The 26682-nt window shown below is 36.2% G+C and overlaps 2 protein-coding genes across 5 annotated transcripts; one reads left to right on the top strand and one right to left on the bottom strand.

Annotated features, from left to right (window-relative positions):
- Positions 1 to 2590: 2590 nt before the first annotated feature.
- Positions 2591 to 13190, top strand: LOC135683510 (uncharacterized). 2 transcript variants are annotated; one of them, XM_089109533.1, is made up of 4 exons: positions 2591 to 5953; positions 8479 to 8675; positions 10579 to 10767; positions 11355 to 13190. In XM_089109533.1, exons 1-4 carry the CDS (start codon positions 5913 to 5915, stop codon positions 11717 to 11719), a joined length of 792 nt encoding a protein of 263 aa, XP_088965659.1. In that variant the 5' UTR covers positions 2591 to 5912; the 3' UTR covers positions 11720 to 13190. The 2 variants fall into 2 exon arrangements, with proteins under 2 accessions (XP_088965659.1, XP_088965658.1); XM_089109532.1 differs by having other exon boundaries at positions 2591 to 6045; positions 11355 to 13189.
- Positions 13191 to 15036: 1846 nt separating this feature from the next.
- LOC135683529 (exoskeleton protein RP43) lies at positions 15037 to 25860 on the bottom strand. Of its 3 annotated transcripts, none has more exons than XM_065198810.2 (5): positions 25352 to 25852; positions 22413 to 22610; positions 21743 to 21933; positions 20450 to 20638; positions 15037 to 16843 (listed from the first exon to the last, which is right to left on the bottom strand). In XM_065198810.2, the coding sequence occupies exons 1-5, from the start codon at positions 25618 to 25620 to the stop codon at positions 16479 to 16481; spliced, it is 1212 nt and encodes a 403-aa protein (XP_065054882.2). In that variant the 5' UTR covers positions 25621 to 25852; the 3' UTR covers positions 15037 to 16478. The 3 variants fall into 3 exon arrangements, with proteins under 3 accessions (XP_065054882.2, XP_088965656.1, XP_088965657.1); XM_089109530.1 differs by lacking the exon at positions 15037 to 16843 and adding an exon at positions 16850 to 19951 and having other exon boundaries at positions 25352 to 25860; XM_089109531.1 differs by lacking the exon at positions 15037 to 16843 and adding an exon at positions 16850 to 19905 and having other exon boundaries at positions 25352 to 25858.
- Between the last annotated feature and the right edge of the window lie 822 nt (positions 25861 to 26682).

Here is a 26682-nt window from a genome sequence, read left to right as displayed (position 1 = left end):
AATAACCCATTATTATTTTCACTTGTACGATTTCTATCTTCAGCTTCCCATGCAATGATATGTCAGTTGTCTTGCCTGAGTCCTCAATCATTGCTAAAACCTTACTTTTTTCTTAAGACCTTTGTGCAAGAAGTTTGCTGTTTAATTTTTGCTGAACTTCAAATGAAAACTCATTTTCAAAACTCATTTTTCCCGACACACATGAATATTTCCTTATAGACTTTCTCTCTTTCATCACATTGACTGATCAAACCTGATTTTTCTTCTTTGATATAGTTTCGAAATATAACCTCACCAGCTGCATACAGTTGACATGATTTTTAATGGTTTTATGTATTGTATTTATTTGATTTATTTTTCACACTTATATACTTATAAAACTATACCAACAATGTAAAAATTAATTTTTGTCAACAAAACTTCCTCAATTTTTGACTAAAACCTTCCTCAAAACCAGGTTTATAGGTGTGCAGTGTTTTTGCGTCTCTGAGTTCACTAAAGGTTTTCTTGAAGCCTTACGTGTGGGATCATTTTGTGGAGCTTGGCCAAGTGCTATGAAGTTTTGCAGACGTTCCACCTGTCTATCATTGAGTTGCGCTTGATGTATACGTTGCTCCGAGATGGTAGATCTGATGGGCTGATGAAGTAGAGAGAGGAGTTTCTGGCACTCTTTCGCTTCCTTCTTAATGCATGCAGGCAGTTTATAAATAGGGATGGCATGTCGGCTAGTGTAATCAGCTGGATTGCCCTTTCCTTTACGCCAGATAACACGATGATTGATGTCCTGGAGGCGAAGAAGGATGCGTTCAATTCAAAAGGGTGGCTTCCTCTTTGAGGTTCACAGTAACACCAGAGGTTTTCTGATCAGTGATGCTCGTGACTGGTGGGCCTCCAACAAAAATGTGGCGGAATTGTCGAAAACCAAAGTCAATTGCTGTTGTCTCTACATCAAAATGTGAGTAATTTTTCTCAGCATTTGTTGTGATGCATGATGCGATGGCAACTGCTTTGGTGGTGTCAATCGAGGCTCCTTGTGTGAGGATTGCAGATAGACCTGTGTAGTGTGCGTCAACAAAAATAAAAGATTGGGCGTTTGAACCGTAGTGGCTGAGTAAGACATCTTCGTTGAATTGAAGGGCTTCTTGAGATTTTCGAATTCCATTTCGTGGGCTTCTGACCATACAAACGGATTGATATCTTTTGTTAGCTCTCTCAGGTTGGCTGTGGCAGCTGCAAGGTCTGGTATGAACTGTCCGTTGGATCGAATCATACATAGAAACGATTTAACTTCATATGTGTTCTGGGGTCGTTCTGCATGATGCACTGCTTGGGTTTTCTGTCGTTCCGTTTTAATGTTGTTTTTGCTGACTTGGAATCCCCAAAAGGGAATTTCTGGGGAAGCAAGGAGACACTTCTTAGGACTAACGGTTAATCCTGCATCAGCTAGGGCCGCTAGGTCTTGTTCCAAGGTGTTGTTGTGGTTGTTCATGTCAATTGCTGCAATCATAATGTCATCTTGAGTCACTACTACATTAGGTATGTTGACAAGGATAACAAGTGTAAAACTGTTTTTAATGCGCGCGCATGCTGACGTGATTTGCCTGCCCGCGAAAATTGTGTCGTTCTGTCCCGGATGCGAATGATATAAAAGTTAAAGTGTCACATGGTCGGTTGGCGGGAAAAATTTTGCACGTCGCCATTTGGCCGCAGCTTGCAGGCACAAAAGCTCTTTGCACAGCGGCTGCAAACATTTTTGCTCTATGTTGGCAAGGATAGGGCGAAGCCTTTGGTTAAGTTCTCCAAATACTGGTAACATACCCATGGTCAGGCGCTTATATCTTATTGGGCGCTCGCCGGCACAAAAAACTTAGTAGGCGGGATGCTGCATCAAGTCCCAGTTGAAGAAATGCTGTTCTGAGATCAAGCTTGCTAAAATTTATTTTTCATTGAACATGAGCATGATGTCCTCTACACGGGATATGGGCAAATGGGGATTTAGGAGGACTTGGTTGAGGCCTCTGAGATCTACTGTAATTGTCATGTTTCCATCTAGCTTGGGGACTAGAACGGGATTTGCAAGCCATGTCACTGGACCAACGTATTTTTCTATGACGTCATCATTTTCCATCTCACAAATAATTTTCTCAAGTGTGGCTGTAAGTGATGTATGGAATCTGTCTTGGCGGCTGAAGGATTGGTTTGGCATCAGGCTGTAAATATGTATCCTCTTTCAGTTCACCAATTGAGGCCACTTCATAACACATTTCCCACGAGTCTATAAAATCTCTAAATGCTTGTAGCGTATTTTCTTCTTGCTCTGAGGGATCAAAGAGTGGACTTCCTACTGCTTTGGCCAGTGGGTTCATCTTTATCGAGATGTCCCATCCTCGTAAACAGTGTAATAAAATAAATGCAAGCTCTCTATGATCGACCATGAGCTCTTCTAATCTAATTCATGTCAATACGAGGTCAATAAAACAGAACAGAACATAACATATAAACGAGGCTCGACACCAGTACGTATGCAACACTTTTTATTCTTTCGCACCCTGACTGTAATTGAATATTTGAACGTTCAAAATTTGAATATTAAATACTTTGAGACATTGACAATTTTGCAAGTAGCTAAGTGTATAAATCTAAGAAGCCAAAAGTAGAGCTTTCTGCTTTTCAAAAGATGCAGGGTCCCTTTCAGAAGCGATTAACTTACAAAATTATAATTATGCCAAAAAATCATTTGGAATAAACCAGAGGCGGCAAATTGTGGCTAAAACTTTCATTTGGCGGGCCATAGGCCCTCGTACCCTTGCAGGTACGTTGTAGATTTATGGGATGGTCAAAAACAGCGTCGGAAATTGATTTGACTGGGAAATACAAGGCATTAATTATTTCTAAGCTTTCTTTCACCATTTTGTCCCATAGTTTTATATATTTCGATTTTCACATGTAAAAGGAAAGGTCTTGCAAAGTTTAGAATAATCTTTTTAAGTGCAGCGAGTAATCAATTTTTTTTAGATTAAATTAGATACCAAATTAGAATGGGGGAGAAAAGAAGGAGGAACATAGTTTCTCTGTCGAGCTCTGTCAAACTCTGTCAAGGCCAGTTTTGATAGAAATAAAAACTACGTTTAGTTTTACAAGGTAGAGGGCTCAATAGTATTGGTGGGGAAGGATAGTATGCTTCCGGGCACTTTTGTTTCTTTCAAAAGCTGATATACACTCTTTTTGTTACGTTTTTGAGAGTTTGTTTTACAAAAGATCACTTGTTAATAATCAAAATAACAATCACAAAACAGTAGCAATAACAAAGCGATAACGACAGCAATAACGAAAATGATAACGATAACGAAAACAATAACGATAACGAAAACGAAAACGAAAACGAAAACGAAAACAAAAACTCCATAAAATCCATTTATTACATTCTAGTTAGAGTTGGCAGTGCTGAATCGAATGTTGTAACTATTTTCTGCATACTTTTCTGTTAAAATAACTTTTTCAAGCTCCAAAGTACTTGATTTCGTCAGTTTTGTGAGAATAAAAAACACTGCCAAAGAGGAGTTTCAGAAGAATTTCGGAGAAATTGTTGACGTATTCTGGAGTGTTCGTGCACCGGCAAGGTCTGTTTTTTGCACACTTCAAAGGAATACAGAGATCGGGCATAGCAAAAACGATCTAAGCAGGGCAAATATTGATATGTCAGAGCATTAAACGGTACTGGCTGTTTGGATAACATTCACATGCCCGAAAGTCAATCGCAGAAGTTTCCGAAAGATGGATGTAATAGCGTCGATTGTGAGTAAAATTCATAAAAAGACAATGGGCCGGTTTCAGTCCGTTGTCTTTATCCACCCTGTGATCTAAAAAGCACGTTACGTACAAGATTTATAACAACCCAAACCAAGTTTCAATCGATTTTGAACAGTCTAACGGAAGTGAATCAAGGGGAAACAGACATTTAGAGCTTCAGTATGGAGCTTGAACGAGGGCTGGTTCAGATAATTTTACAAAACCAGGAAAACACAACGAGACCCCAAAAACATTTAAATATATTAGTTCTACCAACTTTAAGAAGTTTCAATTTATTTTTAATAGTTTTACGGCAGTAAAATTAAGGAAAACAAACATATGATGTCGCTGTTATAATACTTCTGTATGGAGCTCGAGCGAGGGGCGTTTCACATATTCTCACAAAGCAAGATAAAAACAAGGAGGAACTAAAAATATTTATGCACGTAAATTTTGCCAAATCTACGAAGTTTTAATCAATTCGGAACATTTTTGGAACAAGTGGATTTAGGGGTTTTCTATGTCTTAATAAAAAGGGGTTCCTTGGAGCTTGTTAACAGGAAATTCTATTTTTGAAGCTTTTTGCTTTAAATTAATAAACACTCGATAGAGGTGCTTTTTATGTTGTTTTGAATCGATTTAGATGTCTTGCTTTTTTTCTAGTGTTGGAGATCATTTCAAATCAGGTTGCGATGTTTGATATGGAATGTCAATTCATGGAAACATTTAGGCCGCGTCAAAAAAATTCTGCTTAACTTTGGATGTAAAGTGCATCTTGTTAGGAAAAGAATCAACAGAAAATCGATCTAGGTTTTCGCTTTGAAATAACTTTTTGTTACATTTATCCAAATTAAGATCCGAATAATTAGGAACGTGTCAGCTTTGCCATCACATCATTAGAGGAGGGTGGTAATGGATAATTTTCATCGGGTAGGAACATCACTTCACCATACCGCCTTCGAAACTTGCTCTCTCACTTTCGATACGGCCTTGTCATCGTTAGATGAAAAATTTAAATCTAAAAATTCCTCTCCGACCTAAGGTTGCTGGGCATTTTCTAGGCTTTGGTTAAGTTTCGTGATCGCCAATCATAGAATACCATACCAGAATGAGTCACTCTCTCCAGACTCCTTTTGAAAAACCTCCTATTGCTCAACCCCCCAAAAATGGATTTAAGGCCCTTATTTCTAGAGATTTTGCAGATAGAGAAACAGTGATGTTAACCGCCTAAGAAAAAGCCTTTTGCATAATTTTGATTTTTCTTGTCACTGGCACTTAAAATTTGCTTTGCGGAAAACTTGAAAGAAAAGGCATGCTCCGGTTAAACCAGCCCTGAGTTTTACCAAATTAGGGGATGAAAAATATTCAATTTCACATTTTTAAATTTTTCAATAGATATTTTAAGTAAATATTTCATGCTCGAAATTTTGTTATAACAACAATAAAATAGCGACGCAAAAAGTAAGCAGTATTAGTAATAAGTTCCTGGAAAAGAAATTAAAACCAGACTTTACAAAGTTAGCTACAGAAAGTTCAGTTGAAGGGAACTTGAACTCAACAAAATTTACATTAAAGGAAAGCACAGTTTTACTATATGATGCATGTGCACCCTACTGAAACAAATTTAGAAAATAAAGTGATGATTAAAAAATGTTGGTGGGCTACTACTACTGTTCTAGACCACTACTGGTGGCACAATTTGATATCATAGAATTACAGTTCCATGAATTCTTCACTTCAAGTGCAGACTTTGAAATTTATTGTGCTTTGAAACTTATAATGACATTTTGGAATAGCTCTTCACCTTATTTGGAATTTGCTTTTCAACTCTTTTCTTATTTGTACGTTATTAAATGTTTGGCATTCTCTTTTAAATGGAAACGTGTTAATCAGCTTTATTGATTTTTAAGAAAAGCACGCCTTAGAAAATTCTTGAAAAGATGTCAAATTGTGTCTAGAAATTTCCAAAGAAAAACATGAAACCTTTCTCGACTCCCAGACAGATATACATGAGAGCCCAAGACCTAAGTAACATTCAACTTTTTTTTCTAGGTCGAAGAAAAGCATTGGAAAGTACTGTTCTGGAAACATAAAATCAAGTGTGCTGTTTAACATGTACTCCCATGATGGTTATGCATTTATCAACTTTGTATCAGATTTTTCAGTGAGAAAAAAAGGTTTTTCCTTAACATATCAGCTGAAATATTACTCATATGCACCTCTTGGAGGCGAATCATATTTATCATCATCATGTCCGTAAGTCTGCTTAATGACTATTTCACATTATATAACATTTACACGTTTCTAACACAATATGGTTTCAAGAAAATATCAAGAGAAAATGTTTAGTCAAGGTTTACAAATCCTGTACTTAAAAATGTTATTAATGTCAGCTATGGAATATTGAACTTTAACAATATTTTTATTTGGATGCAAATGATTCTTAGAAACATTTGAAATTTGATTTTGATATTTTGCCATCAAATAAGTTACAATTTGAAATTAGTAAAAAGAAAGTGATATATTTACTGTTATAAAGAGACTAACAGTTAACAGATCTACCATGCATGTTTGTCAGCTTCTTTACAAGCTCTAATGCCTGTAGCTTCAAAGCAAATCTGCTACTGAGGAGGGCACGAACTAATCAGAAATGAACCCAGATACCACTAAGCAAACACAACGCTGGCGTTCTTTCTATCTTGATAATTGTTCGCTAAATAAACAAGATTACAAAATAGTTGATAAAATTATATATAATTAATTAACGAGTTCTAGATGTAATGCAACTAAATGATAATAACAACGTGAAGAAAAAGCAACATAAACAATAACAGGTTAACCAAATTAATTTCAACTTGCTATTTATTTGACCTCGTAGCATTATCTAAGCAACAGGCTAAATACTAGGCCGAAAAAGGTATCTTCAATTGCTTGCAACGGTAACTCGTACGTACTACTATCGATGCTGTTCTCTTTTCTCCCTGGGTAAAACACGCCCAAAGCTTATATAGGGGTATAATGCAAATCCTCGAAGACACGTTTATAACGAGAAGAAATGTCACGTGTCCCCGAGGACATGCCTAAACAATGCTAAACATATCTAATTATAACAGGGTCAAAAGTCCAAAATAGTTCTACTTAAACGACAACAAATAAATAAGATTAAAAACAATCTGTTTCTCACAATGCCTGCCAAAAGTCTTAGAACACTGACGTCAATTTCCAAGGTAAAAATCAATCACCCCAGCAAGTATCCTTCAGCCATCAAGTTTATGATATATCGTCTTTGAGTTGTTGGCAAACAAACTTAAAATATTGGCATTGGCAAGATAAACCTTAAAAGTTTCCCAAAAATGGATGGGAAACACTGTCTCGATGATAAAATCAACTCCAACATTTTTAAGAATTTCTTCTCAAATATAGCTACAGACAATGCCTGCCGAAAGTACATGGAATACCCAGCAATTTACACTGCATTTGATATCTTTCATTTCTTTCATGAAAAAAAATTACTACTTCCACCCCCTTCCCCCTAAAACAATGTTGATGATTTAGAGAAATATCATAAAAGAAGCGCAAAAAATGTGCTTCCTATAATTCTAATCCGTTTGATAGTAAACCAACATTGTTCTATAGGGGAGGGGAAAAAGTTATGAACTGAGAACAAATTACAGAGGTTTGATGTGGCCAGAGCTTGTGCTCATCTCACAGCCAATTCGTATAACCTTTTAACTGATTTTGCAGATCTAGAATTATTTCATAAAGCTTTTTTAGATTATGGGAACAAATTTCAAAATTCTAAAATTAGCTTTTAGTGATGTCATCACTTGACAATTCTATTGTCAAAACCGCTGTGGTTGTCAAAAGCTGCTGCACAGCTTTCTACAGTTACTGTGCTTTATCTACTGAGTTTCAATCTAGTGCACTTGCGTCAGTAAAACAAATGTTTTATGGGGCGGCCAAACGAACGCAACATTGTTGATCAAACATGAGAAAAAAATATGTTTTACGAAATGTTTTATGGAAATTAAATTACGTAAAATACCACAAAACATCGTATAACTTCTAAAACATGTTTTAGCCAACAATGTTGGATAGTTTTTTATTCGTTAGTAGCAATGGCATGAATTTTCTAAAAATTTACCAAAATGGCTGTTTAACTTTGTCGGTTTTAAATTTTTTAGCTCAAATTTTTTTGGAAATAGACAAGATTCTTTCGAAATCTAATAAGAAATTACACTCTTTCGAAATCTAATTCAGATCAACGCAACAAAACATTCTGCATCTTTCAATAGTCTATTGAACAAGTGCTAAAAAGTCCTAAATATTTATTATTGCTAAATGCTCAAAAAGTGCTAAATTTTCTATTTAAAAGGACCTAAGTTCCTAAATGAAATTTGCAAACAGATCCTTGAAGGACTGTTAATAACGTCATAAGGGGAAGGATCTAACAACGGCATCTTTCTAATTTTAAAACAACTCATAGAAAATTAAATTTAGTTGGTTGTTAGCCGCAAACACAATATCAACTATATAAAATCAGTTTTCGATAGGAAAAGGGTAAATCATTAAAGACAAATATATTTTCTAGTACACTGGGAGAATTTCTCAACAGGTAACTTAACACAATTTAGGCTTCTTTGACAAGGGCAAAGTTGCATCTTATTTCTGTCATCCTTTCCATTTCAGCAAAACAAACAGGTCTGCAGCGGGAAACTTCTACTCACTTGGTTGGCCAATTGTTTATGGACCAAGAAACAATTATATCCCATGTGTTTTCAGCTACAAACTTGGCAACAACAAAATGAAAATCGCAGTGATGGATTTGAATTTTTACAAACTGCAATCTTCATGCTACTACGAAAACAATTATCTAGAAATAAAAGGTATGTGTAGCGTTTTTGGGTTTCTACAAATTTGAGAAAAATTAGGGAGGATGTGGGCTAGGGCAGTTGACTCTGATAAGGTATAGACAAATTACTGTCCTTGATTGATTTTTTCGCTTTTTTAAAAGATGAGTAAAAAGAATTACAAAAATTAAAACCAAATAGAAAACAATGTTAACGTTACACTACATCTTGACAAGAAAACGCATTGCCGAGAAAAAGCGATTACTGTAACAAAATGACTTATCAAGACATGGAAATGAAATATTGATTGTAAAATGATTGATTACGAGTCAGTCATTTTGGAAGATACAGCCCTTTGCACATATGAACGTGTTTTGTACAAGCTTTTTATCTTCTATAGCTCAAGGAAAAAGCAGATTTTTCACTACGTTGAGTACCCATGTTGGTAGAGATAGGTATAGCCGCCTCCATTATGGCATCAACTGCAACAGTGAACTGTTCCAAAATCGGTTGCAAACTACGTTACAGGGAATTACTGGAGCTCAAAATCTGCCTTATGATATTGTTGTCCTTAGAAATGCAAGGGACAAGCATGATACTGCTTTCTCCAACAGTTAAAAATAGCATTCAGAGAATTGTCTGACGCTTAATGCAACAAAATGCAAATTTTGTGCGATATCCCTGTCGTTTTTTAGGACAAATATTCACACCTGAAAGAATTAAAGCTGATCAAAATATAGTTTCAGATTTTCAAAATGCCTCAACTCTTCAAGTTACATGCCTCGCAATCATTACATACCTGATTTTGCACACAATGACTTAGCTTTTGACGAACTCAAAAATGTCCTACATTGATGAAAACAAGTCTTTTATTACTGTCGATGCTAGTCCTGCTGGCATTCTTAAATTCTATACCAAAAGAAAAATGATTCCGAGTATTTCGTGTGGATTTTGCAGTATCTGCGGTAAAAGAATGACATTCTCTAACGGAGAATGAGGTCTTGAGTATTCTGTGGGAAGTAGAAAATTTCCCTTTTCTGGTATATGGGTGTCCTACTTACACTAAGAACCGACAGCAAACAGTTCTAAGAAATCGACGGCAATGCCAACTCGAAACCATCCATGCGAATAGAGGGATGGGCTTTTTGTTTGCAACCATACGAATTTGAGGTTGTTTACAAGCTTAGTTCTGACAACCCAGCCGATTTTCTGTTTAAACCTCTGACAGCAAGAAGTAAACCCATCAACGAAGAAAAATGAAAAAGTGTATGTTAAAGAGTGTATGTTAGCGTGCAGTCTGAAAATAATTACATAAAGAAATAGAAGCGATTTTGAAACATACCTCAAGGCATTAGGCATCAGCAAATATCCAGCTACGCGCAAATAGCTGCAAGAAAGTTCGGGGTCGGGAGGTTTTAACCATCTAAAGCAGCGTAAATCCAATCCAATCTATTGATCTTTTCTTGTCATACAGGAGAGTATGAAAACAAGAGATCAATACACTCACCTCACGAAAGTATCCGGACAGTTTCGAATTTGGTTGCAACGAAAGGCGTGCATTAATTGTGATCACGTGACATCGTAAAAATGAAACAAAAAATTAGAACAACCGGCCTAGACTTCTAGATTCCCAGACCAAAGCTTTTCAATTGACTTTCGGAATGACAAAATAAAATATGAGCTTCTTTTTGCCACGATATTACTATCAGAATATATTGTAGTTACTGTATCCTATCGAGTAATATTGTTATGGTTTGCTTCACAAAATCGTTGGATCATTTTTGTACTGCCACAGTGGGAAGCTATGTTGAAGATACAGGCCACAGAGACAATTGCTGCCCGTAGCCCGTAGAAAGTTTGCTTAGAAAAGTCAATGCTCATCTAAAAAAGATGATTTTTTTAGAAAAAGCTATCGCTCTTGCATTTTCTTCTTATTTAGAGTCCTCGAGCTTCTACACTGATCAGAATTCCATCAATTACTACACCAGTTCAATCAGTGGAAAGCTTTGCTATTCCGTACAGCCTACATCTTACACGACAACCAGATCAAATGTCTACTTCTACTACGATTCGGGTCGTTATGGAAGAAACAATAATCGAGGTTTTGTTCTTGGTTACGTTGAATATGGTTAGTATAAGAAAACTTTGCACTTTACTGTTCATTATCATTTTAATTAATATAAAACGATACTTTCCAATACGCACTTTTCCAAAGCATCCTTGGGAAAGGTTGCTTGACATTAATGCCTAGGAAAGATGTTTTTGCCAGCTGATATTCCACTTTATTTGCTTGTATAAAGTCTAATAAATTATTACCTTTTAATATGTTTACCTGTTCACGTTGAAAGAAACTATTTCTGAATGATGCCAGAAATACCTAAACAAACATTAGGTACACATCAGCGAACATCAGTTATCTAAAAGCAAACATCGAGGAAAATACAGGTATTAACATCAGGCGTGTACCATAAAACATCAGGTATGCATCAGTAAGCATCAGGTATGCATCAGGTCTTGAAATCAGACACAACTTGATTATTTTTCAGTCAATACGTCCAAAATGTCTCTTGCATTCCCAGAAACATTGTGTAAAAGATGTCATTGGAATATTTAGACAATTTCAATGCTTGTTGAAAATATTTCCTTCTCTTCGTACCATTTTTTAAACTGGATTCCTAGATCTCCTTAATCACATTATCATTTTTTTTGTTTAAGGCAGCGATATAAGTTGGTCAAGTTGGTCAACTCCACCGACAACACAGCGATCAACAACACGTGCATGGACAAGATGGAGCCACTGGTCACGCTGGGGCCGTCCAGACATCAGATCAGATTCAGAAAGAAATCGGTCAACGTATATAACCATTGGTGCATCGATTGGCGGGGTTGTGTCTCTTATTGCAATTATTGCAGTAATCTGTGGCTGTTACAGAGGATGCTGCAAAACTGCCACAAATAACATTGGAACACAAGCTGCCACAGCCCCTAATTTAATCATCTCAAACAACTTGATTGCTTTCCAAGAGCAAGCTAGTTGTCAAGATGGTTCTTTGCAGACTCAAGAATATCAGCAGTTATGAAACTAGATGTTGTCCCATCAGTTAGTTTCTGCTAAACCGGGTAGCCTACTCTTTTTTACATTTCGACAAATGAACCCCCCCCCCCCGCACCTTACTTTGAACGACCCCTCCCTCTTCATTAGATGACCGTGGATACCTTTAAGAAAAGGAGACAAAAGGAATTCAGCATTGCTTTGGCATTACACACATACTTCTACAACCGTTGAATCTCTTTTTCTCATGAAAGATTGTTCTATAGCAACTCAAACCCTCATTCAACCCTTCGAATGCCCCCTTGATAGTTATAGCAATTACTAGGTTAAACGTAATTTCTTTTCATCATTATGTAATCATATATAATATGTAATGCTTTTTAACTAAACTATATCATTCTAAGTGTATTATGAATACATTTGTTAAACATAGTTATGCAGTAGCCAGCCAGTGTATATTTCATTGTTAGACATGAAGGTGCTTTTCTCTGTGTGTTATCTTTCTCTGCTATGAGCTTTTATATACCAACACGAATATTAATGTATCCATTTTTGCAAACTCAGATCACCTGACCGCGACATGCATTAATCATTGGATAATGAAATTTGTGTATCGCCTTACAGCAATTGCTCAAAAATAGCAGGCAGAGCATAAACAAACGGGAGATACCCAAAGCTTTTTCTCATTAAGAGTGATCGCATTGCATCAATTTCTTTAGAATCAGGATCGAAAAAATCATGGTGGACAACAGTTCCTCTACGAGATTTCATAACTGCGCAGTACCTTTAGGCGCACATGTATATAGAAGTGCAAATATTGCTATAAAATTATGTATTTTCTAACAGCCGCAAAGAGGTACTTCCGTGAACAATGGCTGAAGATTGCTACTATGCTGGGGTGGTCAATGAAGCAAGCTACGAAAATGGCACAAAATTAACACAGGTTCACCGAGCTTGTATGAAAAGGGACTAGTTCGCCTTTGCGCCCCTGCAAAGTTATTTTTGATGATTTTACAGGTACAGGTTAGATCGAACTCGACTTGCGTGTCAATCGAAACCAGCCCACATGAGGAACTGTACATATGTGCTATAAACCTAACAACAATTTTTTGGCGGTACAGAACTTGAAAATGGCTTTGAAAAAAGCAAACATTTAACAATATGTGAATGAAGTAAAAAGGCCGAGTGGCAAATCACTCTAAGAAAATCTCGTACACCTTTTGTGAAAATCCTATTGTGTTATCTGAAAATCTCTAGAAATCCTTTTGTTTTAGGCAAAATCTCGTACGCTATTTGCAAGAGTGAATCGCCCCTCGGAAAAGGCCACTGTAGCAGGCTGCTCGACGGGCTCCAAGGAGTTCTTGCGGTGAAAAGTCGATAAAAATGTAGCAAATATGAAACACCGCAATTCGCCGAGAATAAACAACAATAGATACACGTAAATCAGTTAAGGCTAATATTTATATAACAAATTTTGCATATTCTTCACTACAAAATCTTAATTTAAAATCTTAATTTTTCAAATATTTCCTACTCTCATTTCTAAGTGGACATTCACCTTGCTAGTGCTAAATTTAGCAACCATCAATAATTTAGCAATATTTTTTCTTAATGCTACCTATAATTCTGCATGTTTCTTCGAATGGTTTCCGTAATTCTGCACTTATTTCAAAAACTGATACCGATAATTTGGACTTTTAAAAAAAGGTACCCCTAAATGAAGCACGTCCCTGTACCTAAAAACATATTAAGGTACCCCCACCCCCCTGGTATTTCTGAACGGCAAGTCGTAAGATTCCCCAATGTTTCTACTGCTCTAAATTCTTCATGATATTTCTGTCAAGAGATTCCGTTCTAACGATGTACGTGGATTGGGAAGTGTATGTTTATTTTATGTGTCTAAATTTGTTTGCCAGCCAATCAAGTAGATGAACTTTTGCGTTCTTAGTTATGATGAAAATTCTTAGTTATTGCTTTTCTCATAATTCAGTTGTTAATGAATCTTTCTGCAACTATCACTGGAGTTTCTTAATACTTTTAGATTGCCTGGTACTCAGTTCTTATGGCAAGTTAAGTTCTTCGAATGGACAAAAGCGAAAATGTTTATGTCCGTGTCGAGGTTGGCACGGAGAGACATTTGCCATAAGCATTACGAAGAAACATATTTTTATTTAATGTACCCTAGAAGGAACATATCTACACTCATTTTACTAATAAGAAACGGTCTAGGAGCCATGTCCTAAGTTGACCAAAGAATTAAGAAAACCTTACCGGGATGGGAATGCGTTTCCGGGACAGTGAGTTGAGACACCAACTTCTTGATCAACTGAGAGGAGAGCACCTTCTGTCTTATTAATGTTTCAAGGACCCCGACGCACGGATGGTTATCAACGCCACTAGGATTTTTGAAAAGCAGGACTATTTTTGCATGATTTTTTAATTTTCTCTTCCCCTTTTCCAAGTTGCGTCACAGCCCAAGTGTGTGTTCTATTTAATGTTTTTTCATATAATGCTTTTGTTTTTTGTAACTGGGTCTTTAGAATTTTGGTATTTTAGAAACTTTAAAGAAACTTTTTTGCATTGATATGAAAAAGGAAATTAAAAAACTTTATTCTAATCCTGAGCTAAGGTTTTTAAAGAAAAATTTATGTGTGTGCTATTAGTGCCACCTCCGGCCCTCGAGGGACTAAAGTTAGTGCCACCATTTTTTCGATTTTGGGCAGCAATCATTTAATTTCGTTTGTCTGTGAATCATTGTAAATCGAAGCAAAAGATGCAGACAAAGATGTTTTTTTACGAATTGAGTATATGTCAAATTATAACTTATTCGTTGGCATAGTCGTCAATTCGATAAGAGATGTCGGAATTAATTGTTTACTTCGTTTACAGGTTGATGCATTCTGTACATCTACATTCTTTTTTATAAGAACACGAGCCTCGAAATTGGTCAAAAGTTCAGAACAAATTAAGAACAAGCTGAGGCTGAGCTACTGTTAAATGCAATTTTGAACAACCTTTTATCTCATAAACGAGGATTTTTAGCCATGTTTGGGTGCTTTTTCTGTGAATATTCATACTTGACGGCAAATTAAGGTTGTCTGACTCACTTTGTAGGCAAATGAGGCCTGAACAGTTCCTAGAGCGAAGAAGCTAGCAACCGCACTGCTTACGTACCCTATCAATTTAAGAACAATTAAGAACAATCCAGCCTCATATTTTCGAAAAAATTAAGAACAGTCAGCCTGAAACTAAACTTAATGGTTCTTATAAAATGAAAGAGTTGGTAATCAATACATTCACAGTGAATTCTCTGCTCAAAGACAAAACACAGAAAAAATCACATGATTAAAATCACATCTTTACTGTCTAATGAGTAAACTTTTTTTAAAATGTACTCATAACACATTTCATATGCTATAACTGTACTTAAAGATTAAATACACATTATTAATGATTACATAGCGATGACAACACACAAATACAGTGATTGCGGGAAGGCGAAAGCTGAATGTTTTGGGGTGCCCCCTTTACAATAGCACCCTTTACTAAGTACGCTACATTCACCCGTTGAAGAAGTATTTCTAAAATGGCGAAATATAGCTGGAATCTAGGGGGCGGACACTTGGTCAAATATTGGGGGGGCAAGCCTATTGTTTTAATAAGATGACATCACATTTCCCATTGTCCTCTAAAAGCCATTGTCCTCTAAAGTATTATGGGGAGGGGGGGCGGTCGCCACTGCTGGAATCTTTTCGCCCCTTGTCTTTCATGAAAAGGTCCTTTGCTTCTAAAACAAATAGGAGGGTGGGGTGTCTGGAACTTAAAATAAGCGTGCTCCTCGGAGGAATATCTTTATAATGCCAGACAAAGCTGGATTCCTCTGGTCCCCCTCCTTTATTTGACAGGCATCTATATAAATATAGTATTTTTAATGTCATCACAGTATGTAACATACTGCGTTCACTTAAAGTTTCCTGATTACTGATTTGCAAACAACTAGATTCCAAATTAAAATTCACTAAAACATTTCAAAACTTCTCGAAACATCAAAATTATTTGAAATTGGATCAAATGTACTTTTAGCCTATATCGATTGCTGCAAAATTTAGGAAGACAAAATTTATGATGCAATAACTCTGACCGGATATTCAAAATTATATATCTGCAAATCAAACATCGACTCTAATTATTCCATGCAAAATAAACTTTGATGACGTCATCGCTGTGCCAATGCATTGTGGTATATAAAGAGGTTTGTTTTTTATGGAATACCGCCTAAAAACTCTTTGCAAGGAGGACGAGGGGGAAGTTTCTGTCCATGTTGACGGAAATGGAGAGGTGACTAATCAAAAGTGGAGGCAGAGGGATATTTCATGTAAATCATTTGAAGCATTTGTACTTCATGTTGATCGAGTACAATCTTAACAATCGTTTAAAGTACAAAGAATATAATTTCTATTCGTCACCTCGAGTTACACTTTCAAATTTTCAATCGGCAAACCTCAATTACGCATAGACAAAAATTAGGTAGACGTAATGTATTGAGTATTAGCCCACAAAATGACAATTGCTTTTCTGGGTCGATCTAAAGCTGTATTTTCATTCAAGGGCAGTGACATCATCGGGAGTAACCAAACTAAAACTTCTATGTTATCACCGACGTATTCAAATGATAAGGTTTTGATTAAAAAATCGATGCCTGGAACTGCAGTTATTTCTACACGGGTGGCTCAGTCATTTGTCTTTGGCTATATACAGAGTTACTATGATGAAATGACTGATAATTCCTATAATTGCTTAGATTCTTGAGTCTGCAAGTTAACATTTTGAAAATTAGCTTGCTCTTGGTAAGCAATCGAGCTGTTTGGGTTGACCAGAAAAGGGGCTGTAGGAGATGAAGTTTCAGTGCTATTCATACCCGATTTGCAGCATCCTCTGTAACAGGCATAGATTATTGCAACAATGGCAACAAGAGACACAACCCCGCCAATCGATGCACCAATGGCAATGTACGTTGACTGATTTCTTTCTGAATCTAATCTGATGTCTGGACGGCGCCAGTTTGACCAGTGGCTCCATCTTGACCACGCACGTGTTGTTGATCGCTGTGTTGTCGATGGAAGTGACCAACCTGACCAACTTGTTCCGCTGCCTTAATGCCAAAATAATGTGATTATATCATGTCTGGAACTACATCGTGTTCAAATCTTAGGGTAATGACGGTTACGACGGGCATACAAAACGCCAAAGTTGGCGAAAAAAAAGAGGCAAGAAACCATACTAAAACATAATAGAAATGTAAGAGCAACGGCTCCTTCGTCTTGCCAAGGCTTGATATTGTTAAAAGTGGTCTTGTTTCGTACAACAGACCCGTTCAACTAGGAATTGGGATGGGAAAAGGGAGGTGAATCGAAGGGTTTTGGTCAGTTCTATTATTCCATCTTGGCATGACTCAATGCCTCGAAGTTCGTCGATGGAAAAAAGGTTAGCATTTACTTCACCTGATCTTGTATGTAAGAAGGAAGAAAAGCAGGGTATGCTGTTTGCTGGATTTTGAGAATATTGCAATGAGTAATAATATGAATAAAATAGGGAACAAAGCAACACCACGGCGAGAATCCAATGTAATGAGATAGAGTTATATACTCTAACGCCGGACCAAAATACTAGTAATCATTTAATTTATTTTTAAAATTCGATCTCTTTATAATTGATTCTCTCCGTTGTATTGCTTTGTTCTTTATTACTTTTCTCGATGTTACCTGACGTCGGCATTTGTATACCTCATTTCTGCCGACGTTTATTTAGTGTTGCTGATGTAAAAATGACTTCTGCTGCTGAATACACGAGGTTCGTAGTAGGATATTTAATATTTGCTGATGCATAATTGGTGTGTGCTGATACATGGATGATATTTTGATAAAAGATATTTGAAGATTGATACCTGATGTTTCTCAGCACGGTGGCCAGATTGGCCTTTTTCAGGCCAAATTTTCCAATTTTGGACTTTTTTAGAGTTAAATTTCCTGGAAAATTTGTTTTTGGCCAACTACTTCAATCTGGCCTTTTTTGGCCTTTGTAGGATGTTTATGAGGTCATTCCTTTGTTTGATGTAAACTTTAATAATCTAAGTAACAAACAATTATGAATTGAAAGATCAATACTGCACGGTGTAAACTCAAATGTCAAATATCATCAGCTAACCTAACAATTAGCAAAGGAGAAAGCTTTTCAGTTTCTTGCTTGAGCTTGGAGATTATCTGAAAGTCCTATGCATGGAAATATATACTTCACTTTGCGCAGTGTATTTTTGGGGAATTTTCAAATTGGCCTTTTTATATGCATTTTGGCCAGAGTTTGTCATCTGCCTGGCCAGAGTTTGTAAATTCCATCTGGCAACTCTGTTTCTCAGTGCACAGGCGGGTTTTAAAAAAGTGGGCAGAAAGTGGTATCAGCTGGCAAACATTAATCTTTCAATTTCATTATGTCAAGTAAACATCTTCCAAGTGGCTTGGAAATAGAGTACGGAAGTGTGGCGTCATCAAAAATCTATTTTTAGAATTTCTTAAATGTGGCCACATAATCTGAAATAACAGCATAAAATACCTCTCATTGTGAAAAATTAGCTAGATATGTTTCAAATTGGGCAAGATATGGCCAATGAAAGATTTCATATTCTGGCCTGGTTCATAAAGTTATGAACCAAGACCAAACTACAAAGGTTTGATGGGGCAAGAGCCTGTGCTCAAGTGGCCATATCTCAGCCAATTCGTAATGCATTTAACTAATTTTGCAGATTAAGAGGTATTTCACGATTCTCTTCTAGGTTCTGGGATAAAAAGTTCAAAAATTCTAAAAATAGATTTTTATGACGTCACCACTTCTAGGCCGTAAGCTGTGACCAAAAAAGGTGCTCCAAAATCAATTTTCGTTGCCCGCATCCGGGCACAACTTCACGACTGTTTTTTCTTGTTTATTATGTGCTACTTGATATAAACTCAGTTGTTGTCACTCTGACAAACATGCATCTCGTGAGATACGGGGGTCAATAATTTCTAGGTTTTATGACGTCATCGATACAGTCAAATTATTTAAAAAAACATTTTTTGACACAGAAACTGCTCTCGCCAGATCGATCGCTTTAACTTAGTATACAAACGTGCAACTTAGAGCGTTGTCAAACGCTTCGTGTCTGAGAAGATACCTTTAACGGTTGATGACGTCATCACAACATCATCATGTATTATGGTCAAAACTATCTGTTTTACGAATATAGAATATAACACCGTAGTTAACAGCATGAACGAGCTTGCAGTTGGCGAATGCGAGTAAGCTTGTTCATACTGTACAGGTTATTCTCGTACAGTACTGAGGAGAGGGGGGTCAGGGGGGTCACTGACCCTTGGCTTTAGAAGACCATAAATAATAAATCAATTGAAAAAAATTTCTAAGTAATTATCCAGCCGCCCCATCAACATTAACATTATAAGAGACAATAATAACAAAGTCCATGAAATCGTTGCCTGCCTCAGTCTTAAATGTGATTTTGTTAAGAATTTCTCATCTTTGTTGTCTAGGGCTAAAGAAGTTCAAAAGCTTCTGAATGTTACCAAAAATGTGATTGCAGGGCAACCTATAGGACAATATGTATGTCATGCAGATTTACACTATGGCATTTGCATCTATTTGCAACAGTGTGTCGGTTGTGGTCCAATTTAGTTAACGAATTGAACGTTTTTCATTTTCTAGCCTTTAAGAATTTCTAAGAAAATTTCATTTTCATGCATTATGGTGCTAAGATATCAGTTATGCTCATATTATCAGGTATCAGATATCAGTTATCAGGTATGGTAGGTATGATATTTGATGCGTACATTGTATTTCGATTGTATTTAAGAAGTGCGACGTTGAATGAAACAGTGCGATATGGGAGGATCTTTTGATATATTGAATATTCTTATGTTTATTTGGATTCAATTTTTTTCCATCAAAACATAGCATTTAGATAAACATAGACAACCATGTTAAATTGTTGAAAAGAGCAGAGGTTTTCCGACAAAATAGCAGTTCAGCTCTATAGTGGTGTTTTTGCTTCCTCTGACCCCTCTATCTACACCATTGCCACCGGCGCAGTTTAGCCACCATGGCAATTTTAGCAACCAAAATCTATTCATTCCATTCTACCACCGTCCATTCTACCCCTTGGTGCCGCTACTGGAAAGCAAGAATGTCTGAATGTCTAAAACAATTGGTGCCGTTACTGGAAAGCAAGAATATCAAGATTGTATCAAACAACGATCCATAATAGGAGAAATTTGTTTAGCCGACCGCCATGTTTATTTTAAAGCAATTGGTACTTAGGTTTTACCCGGACTGTGATATTGGCCCAAGAATAATAAGCAGCATCGGCTTTCGGCATTCCATCTTATACACCTTGCAACAAGAAAGACGCAGGAGATTGCCGAGCCTAAACACGTAAAGCGCGGGAATGGTGAAGTTTGAAGCTGAATTTTAAGAGAATTGCAGTTTTTTACAGTTGACAACAAGAAGATTCGTAATCAGCACGAAAAAACACGCAGGAAAATGCTAATTAAACGTAGTGCCGGAATGAGGGCAGCGAGACCAAATAAAAATCTGACACAGCTTACGGCCTATTCGGTACTCTATAGATACCACCTTACGCCATATTAATGCTTAGCTTTTAATATGATCCAAAAATGGCAATGAATATAGAAGCAAAAAAGTTGTCAGTACTAACCATATTCAATGTAGCCTATAACGAAACCACGGTTCAAACTTCTGCTATTAGCACCCGGATTGTAGTAGAAATAGACATTCGATCTGGTTGTTGAGTATGTTTTAGGCTGTATTGCATGACAAAGTTTTCCACTTATTGAATTAGTGTACTGTTTGATTGAGTTCTGATCAGTGTAGAAGCTACTAGAATCTATAAATGAAGAAGATGCAATTTAAGAAAGGCTGATTTTACCATAAAAGGGGGGGGGGGAGTGGACAATGGGCATCCCAGTTCCAAAAATCTTCCATAGTTTAAAACAATAGGAAATAAACAAAAGCTTAGCCTAAAGAGTGGTTCCCTTGGAAAGGATATTATAAAAAGTGACAGCTAAAAGCAAATTAAAAGCAAATATTTACTACATATGTTTATGTTAAAACTGCGGCGGACCCCATCGATTGTGCGGCATTCGGGAGCTTTTGTTATTTGCCTGAAGAACATTGTATAACCTGTCAAATCAATTGTATTTCCTAGAAATCGATTGTGCGGCATCTCAAATTTCCATCAATGGCTTGTGTGGCAGTTAAAATTCCTGGATTCCCCACATTGTTCCTACTGCTGCACAATGGACTTTTGCTGGAGCACAATACTTACTAGCTGCAGCACAATCAAACTTTGACAGCTCCCAATGCTGCACAATTGTCAAAAACTCTCAGAAAAAGAGATATTACAAAAGGATGACCAAATATGGATCGTCTGGGTCGCCTCTCTTTAGCAAATCAGGCACGTTACCAATTCGAGATTTAGGCGTTCTATGGGAGATGCTGCCGTGCCATGACAAAAACGAAATCGCACAAAAGGGTTTAGGTATAAAGTGACCAGACCTTTCAGGTCTAACCTGGTACAGCTGGAATTGTTTGTACCTTCCTGAAAATTCTGCCTTATGTATGTAAGACTGCCTTACGTATGGCGCTTGCGGTGACCTGGATCCGCCCCTGCGTTAAACAACCATGACACGGTAGAAAATCAATCAAATAAAAATTGAGTGAACACTAACAAGAGGTGTTTCCACGGGCCTGATCGAGATAAAACATTCCTGAAGGCAAATATTCATATAATCAAAAAAAGAAGAGCAAGTTTGGTTAGAGCAACGGATTTTTCAAACCACACTCCTTAACCAAATATATAAGTGCAATGTACATCTTTCTAGTTTTGCCATACCAAATTCAACAGTAAAACATGTTAAAATTACAAAATCTTCCCATGTCAAAGTGTTTTTCTTTTGATTAAATAATCAGAAAAAGAGCATTTGCATACCTTTAATTTCCAGATAGTTGTTTTCATAGTAACAAGAACGTTCTAATTTGTAAAAATCCAAATCCATGACTGCGATTTTCATTTTGTTGTTTCCTAGACTGTAGCTGAAGATGCAAGGCCAGCCTCGGGATGCATAACCATTTGGCCAACCAACTGAGTAGAAATTTCCTGCTGCTGATCTGCCTGTGTTACTGCAATAGGAAAAGAAACAAAAATGAAGGCTAACTAAGCATTAACATAAGCCAGGTATCAGCCTTTTGTGGTACCTCCAATAATTGTCTAGCAGATAACATTAATTCAGCATTGCACAAAATAAAACTGGATAACCAATATGGAAAAATCTATTGCTGAGTATAGAAGCATTAAATTAAGGGTTTTTGAATGTTTTTTCCATTTGCCTAAAAATGCTGAAGGTCAATATTACGAGACTGCCAGTAAACTTAGACCTAATATATGTTGTAATTTACAAACATCTTTGACTTTCATAGCCGAGAACCAGACAGGCAAAAAAAGAACAGTAGCTCAAGATTTTGAACCTTTTTCCTGTTTTTGAATACAGGAGTTGCCAACTTTCAATCAGCATCTTCTTTGGTTGTTTTTTTTAAAATCATAATTTGTCACAAACCAATAAAAATTATACAATGTTAAATTTCTCATGAAGAATACTCACGGACATGTTGATAATGGCTGGCCTCCAAGAGGTGCTGAAGATTTCCTTCTCAGCTGATATGTTAAGGAAAATCCATTTTTGGTAACAGAACTATCTGACACAAACTTGATAAATGCATAACCATCATGGGAGTACATGTTAAACAGCACACTTGATTTTATGTTTCCAGAACAGTACTTGCCAATGCTTTTCTTTGACCTAGGTAAAAGGAGTTTAATGCTAATCAGGCATAGGAGCTTTGTATGCTTTTTCCATAAATATTTGACACTGTAGAAAACGAAAAAGTTCTTTCGAGTGGAACAAGAAAACAATAGGCTTGAATAATTTCAAAATACATAAACTTATTTAAGAAAATCAACGTTGTGCAGAAAAAGGCAAAAACAGAGGTAAGAAAAAACATAAAAAGGTTCCAGCTGCCTAAGAAAATATCTTGTTCTTACTTGTTGTTGCATAAGAATCTGATGACTAAATATCAAAAGCTAAAGTATCTTTACAAGTAAAACTAATTACATAACTTTTCACTCTTCCAGCAAAACTATTCCATCTGACAACTGAATTAAAATTGGTGAACAACATATCACCATGTCAAATCATGTAAGATTTTTGGGACTTCTTCTGGATAAACATCTTAGTTGGAAAGTTCATCTTAATGAATTCTCCAAAAAAAAATGGCAAAAACAGGCGGAGTTTTTACAAAATCAGACATTTTCTACCAGCTTATCCTCTAATGTGCATCTACAATTCTCTATTTATTTCATTTCTCCAGTACGGTATCAATTATTGATACCGTACTGGAGAAATGAAATAAATAGAGAATTGTAGATGCACATTAGAGGATAAGCTGGTAGAAAATGTCTGATTTTGTAAAAACTCCGCCTGTTTTTGCCATTTTTTTTTAAATGTTTGATCTCAAGCAATTTGCTTGAGGTCAAACATTTGCCTCATATGTTGATCCTATTTTCAAACTGCAAAAAAGCTGTTAGAGCAATTTTGCATGAAAACACCTTTTCATATTCAATACCGACCTTTAGAAGTGTGAAGCTACTCAGACTTCATGACATATAAAAACTCCAGTTATTAACATTTGTTTTTAAATCAATAAAAAAACTAACATCGAGTTGCTTTAACGATTTTTTCACACTAAATTTTTCAGTCCCTCACTATGAAACAAGGCAGTCCTTCCGAAGAGATATCTATCTAGATAAAAAAATACACTTCACTTTGGCTTAAAGTCCATTCGATATATGAGGTGAAACTCTGGACTGACCTATCAGCTGACATTCGAGACTCTACCTCGAGATTTTTATTTAAAAAGAATCTAAAACATCACTTGCTAAATGCTATGTGAATGCCTAAACGAAATTTGTATTCGATACATTTAGCAAACTTTATTAAATTAAGCTAGCAATTTGGCATCGCCTTTGTGTTCATGGCTCTGGTGTGGGTGAGGGGAGGGGGTGTCTCATCTCGTTAGTTTACCTACTTTGCGAGCACCTCCTTAAGAATTCTACTACACCTAGCTGCATTGTTTTGTTGTTTTATTTCTCTATATCATCATTATTATCAGTATTTTGTTGATAATTATTATGGTAGTAGAATTGGAATATTAGATCAATCAATCAATCAGACTGTCTACAGTAAATCAAATGGAACTGTGTTTCTTCAGGCTTAAAAACTTTAATTGAGTTTTGGTTCATCTTGTGACTGATTTTATTCAATTTTACTTAAATTATATTTGTTTTCTTTTAATTTTTTCTAATTTTACTTTCTTTTTCGATGATTGAGTGATATTTTATTTAATTTTACTTAATTTTTTTGTTTTAAATATGTAAGACCATTACCACATTTCCGTTATTCCCTTTAGGTATTATTGACTTATTCATTATTTCCTTTTGGCACAGCTAGGAACTCTGTCTGAATCTTGTGGGGGTTCAGTTCAGTATGTAAACAGGAGAACTGTAGTCAGTCAGGGAGAAATGCAGCAATTGTTGCAATGGAAATTTTAGATCAAAAATTAAAGATTTACAGAGAAACATAGCTCTTAAAATTTGACTGGTTTCTTGAAACCTGTGCAACCGGTCTAGATCTGTGCCTGAATGGGCTGTTGATGAAATATATGGCCACACAATTTTCAGTTTTAGTTAAAGCTTGGATGTTAAACCTAGCCCAAATCATAAATTGCATTAATTAATTATTACTTGGAAGTCAAGCCATGTTTAACTTATCAAATGATTTCCATAACAGATGCTGTAAATTCTATGGAAAATGAGATAATGTTTTTGAATCCTAACAAAAGGAAAGTAGTGCTACTCCTTTCCCCTGTTATGTCTTTATTATGAAAAGCGTAGAGAGGGAATGTTTGGGGGGGGGGGGGGGTTCAGGAGCCAGACTGAAATGTATGGCAGCTTCCAATTATATCTCTTAGTGTGCAAGAGCAAAATTTCCAGTGTATATGTGTGCACTTTGGTGTGCACCTAAATTATGCACAATAGTACACACAACTGGTTCCCAAGATTGTTATGTTATATCCCTAGAATAGCAATTAAAAAGCTCTTCCCCACCCGCATGCTTTGGGACTATAATTCAAGAACTGGCCTAGTACCATACTGCACGAAAATACAAAACAGTGTCAGTCAATCAATCCTTTTGGTGATTTTGCCATAGCCACAAAACCCTCCCCCATTCAACCCTTGGAAATGTAATTTCACTAATGCGAATGCACATTCTTTTACCTGTTTTTCGAAGTGCACAATGTTTGATTTGAATATTTGTATTCAAAAGGGCGTTGCTCCATTTTCCCAAAGTCTTTGGCCTAAACCGTGCGTACGCCACCTGCAGCATGACAAACCTATTTAAGAGAAACTTGTCAAAATTACCCCCAATTAGCCTTTTCTCAAAAAAACGTTGATGCAAAGGAAATGATTCATTTAAGTTCATACCTGGTAAGAAACACTTCGACGTAATCATTACAGTATGGCATGTTTCCTTCCGTTTCGAACTGTTTCCACTCGATTTCTAAATAGAAGCCTGAAGAGATCCATGATTGTGGTTGAATATTAAACCAACAGTTCTCGTTATTTAAGTAGTAAGTATGGGAAAGAGTTTTCGAAGACGTAGAAGGAGCGTAACTGTATTGTTGGCCATTGTAGCAACATTGCCCACTCGTGAAGAAAAATGCAAATACTACACTCCAGATTGCAAAATCCATCCTTACTAGCTTAGGCCATTGTAATGAGTTAGGATGTTGTTGCTCGTTTCCAGTGCCTTATCTTGATCCTTATCAAAATAAAAAGGATGGACATTCAAAATCGTGGCTTCCCTATTCCTATTTCCCTTTCTAAAGCTTACTGAATCATTCAGTATCATCACACAAATGCAATGATTGGTATCGGAAATTCAATTGCTTCTCGCTGCAAAGATCATAATCCAAGCATTTTTATTGCTGGTTGTCCTTGTCACCTTGCCCATTTGGTTGCTAGTGAAGCAAACGATGATTTCACTGAACTCTCTGGTATAAACATTGAAAATATTATGATTGATTTATTTTATTGGTTTGATAGAAGCTCAAAGCGCAAAGGTGAACTGTCTGAATACTTTGAATTTTGTGACCAGGAGTACCAACTTTAAGTGAGAAATTTTTGATGCGACCAGTAAATCTACTGTACCCACCAAATTGATATTTGTAAATAGCCCGAACAACATAGTTATATTTTCTTTATAATTACCAAAACCTTACTCAACAAATAGCCTAAAGCATAAAAGCCTAAATCTCTAAATTTTGATTACCATGAAACAAAAATTTAAACTTGCTGTAAGAAGTAAAGCAACATTCAAGCAAAACCAGTATTAGATATACTTAATGATTAGTAGTATTCTTTCAGATCAATTGATCAATTTTATCTAAATCTTCATCAAATACTTCTACTGCAATTTTGCAATGTGTTCTTGCTTCACAGCAGTTTTGTCATAGGAATTTATGATAATGAGTCAAGGACGTTAACAAATAACAGGGGGAGTTTAGCATAAACTCCTTTTTTATAAGAAGCGTTAAGAATTTTTAGTACTGAAAGTTTCTTAATCTTTTATTGAATTAACTACTCGTAGTTTCTTAAAAAACTCCCACTCTAAAATTTTCTGATCAATGCGGGTATTATTATTCCAAACTGTAAAGTTTCAAGTTTCTTATCCGGAAATTCACCTTGCCTGTTCGTAAATTGATTCAACTCCCATCAAAAAGAAAGCAAACGAGGCAATTGTGCAATTTGGATCC

The sequence above is a fragment of the Rhopilema esculentum genome, chromosome 7 (genome assembly GCF_057945365.1).
Source record: "Rhopilema esculentum isolate cy_ngs chromosome 7, ASM5794536v1, whole genome shotgun sequence".
Lineage (NCBI taxonomy): Eukaryota > Metazoa > Cnidaria > Scyphozoa > Rhizostomeae > Rhizostomatidae > Rhopilema > Rhopilema esculentum.
Note: the sequence above shows the minus strand (reverse complement) of the source record. Positions and strands in the feature narration are given on the sequence as shown.

Coding starts and splice junctions, on each gene's coding strand:
- LOC135683529 (XM_065198810.2), bottom strand. CDS start 25,620: ATGGATTTTGCAATCTGGAGTGTAGTATTTGCATTTTTCTTCACGAGT. Junction 22,611..25,351: donor GTCGAAGTGTTTCTTACCAG/GTATGAACTTAA, acceptor CCTTTTACCTAG/GTCAAAGAAAAGCATTGGCA. Junction 16,844..20,449: donor TATAGGCTACATTGAATATG/GTTAGTACTGAC, acceptor TTTGGCATTAAG/GCAGCGGAACAAGTTGGTCA.
- LOC135683510 (XM_089109532.1), top strand. CDS start 5,903: ATGTACTCCCATGATGGTTATGCATTTATCAACTTTGTATCAGATTTT. Junction 6,046..8,478: donor TATTTATCATCATCATGTCC/GTAAGTCTGCTT, acceptor TTTCCATTTCAG/CAAAACAAACAGGTCTGCAG. Junction 8,676..10,578: donor CAATTATCTAGAAATAAAAG/GTATGTGTAGCG, acceptor CTTCTTATTTAG/AGTCCTCGAGCTTCTACACT.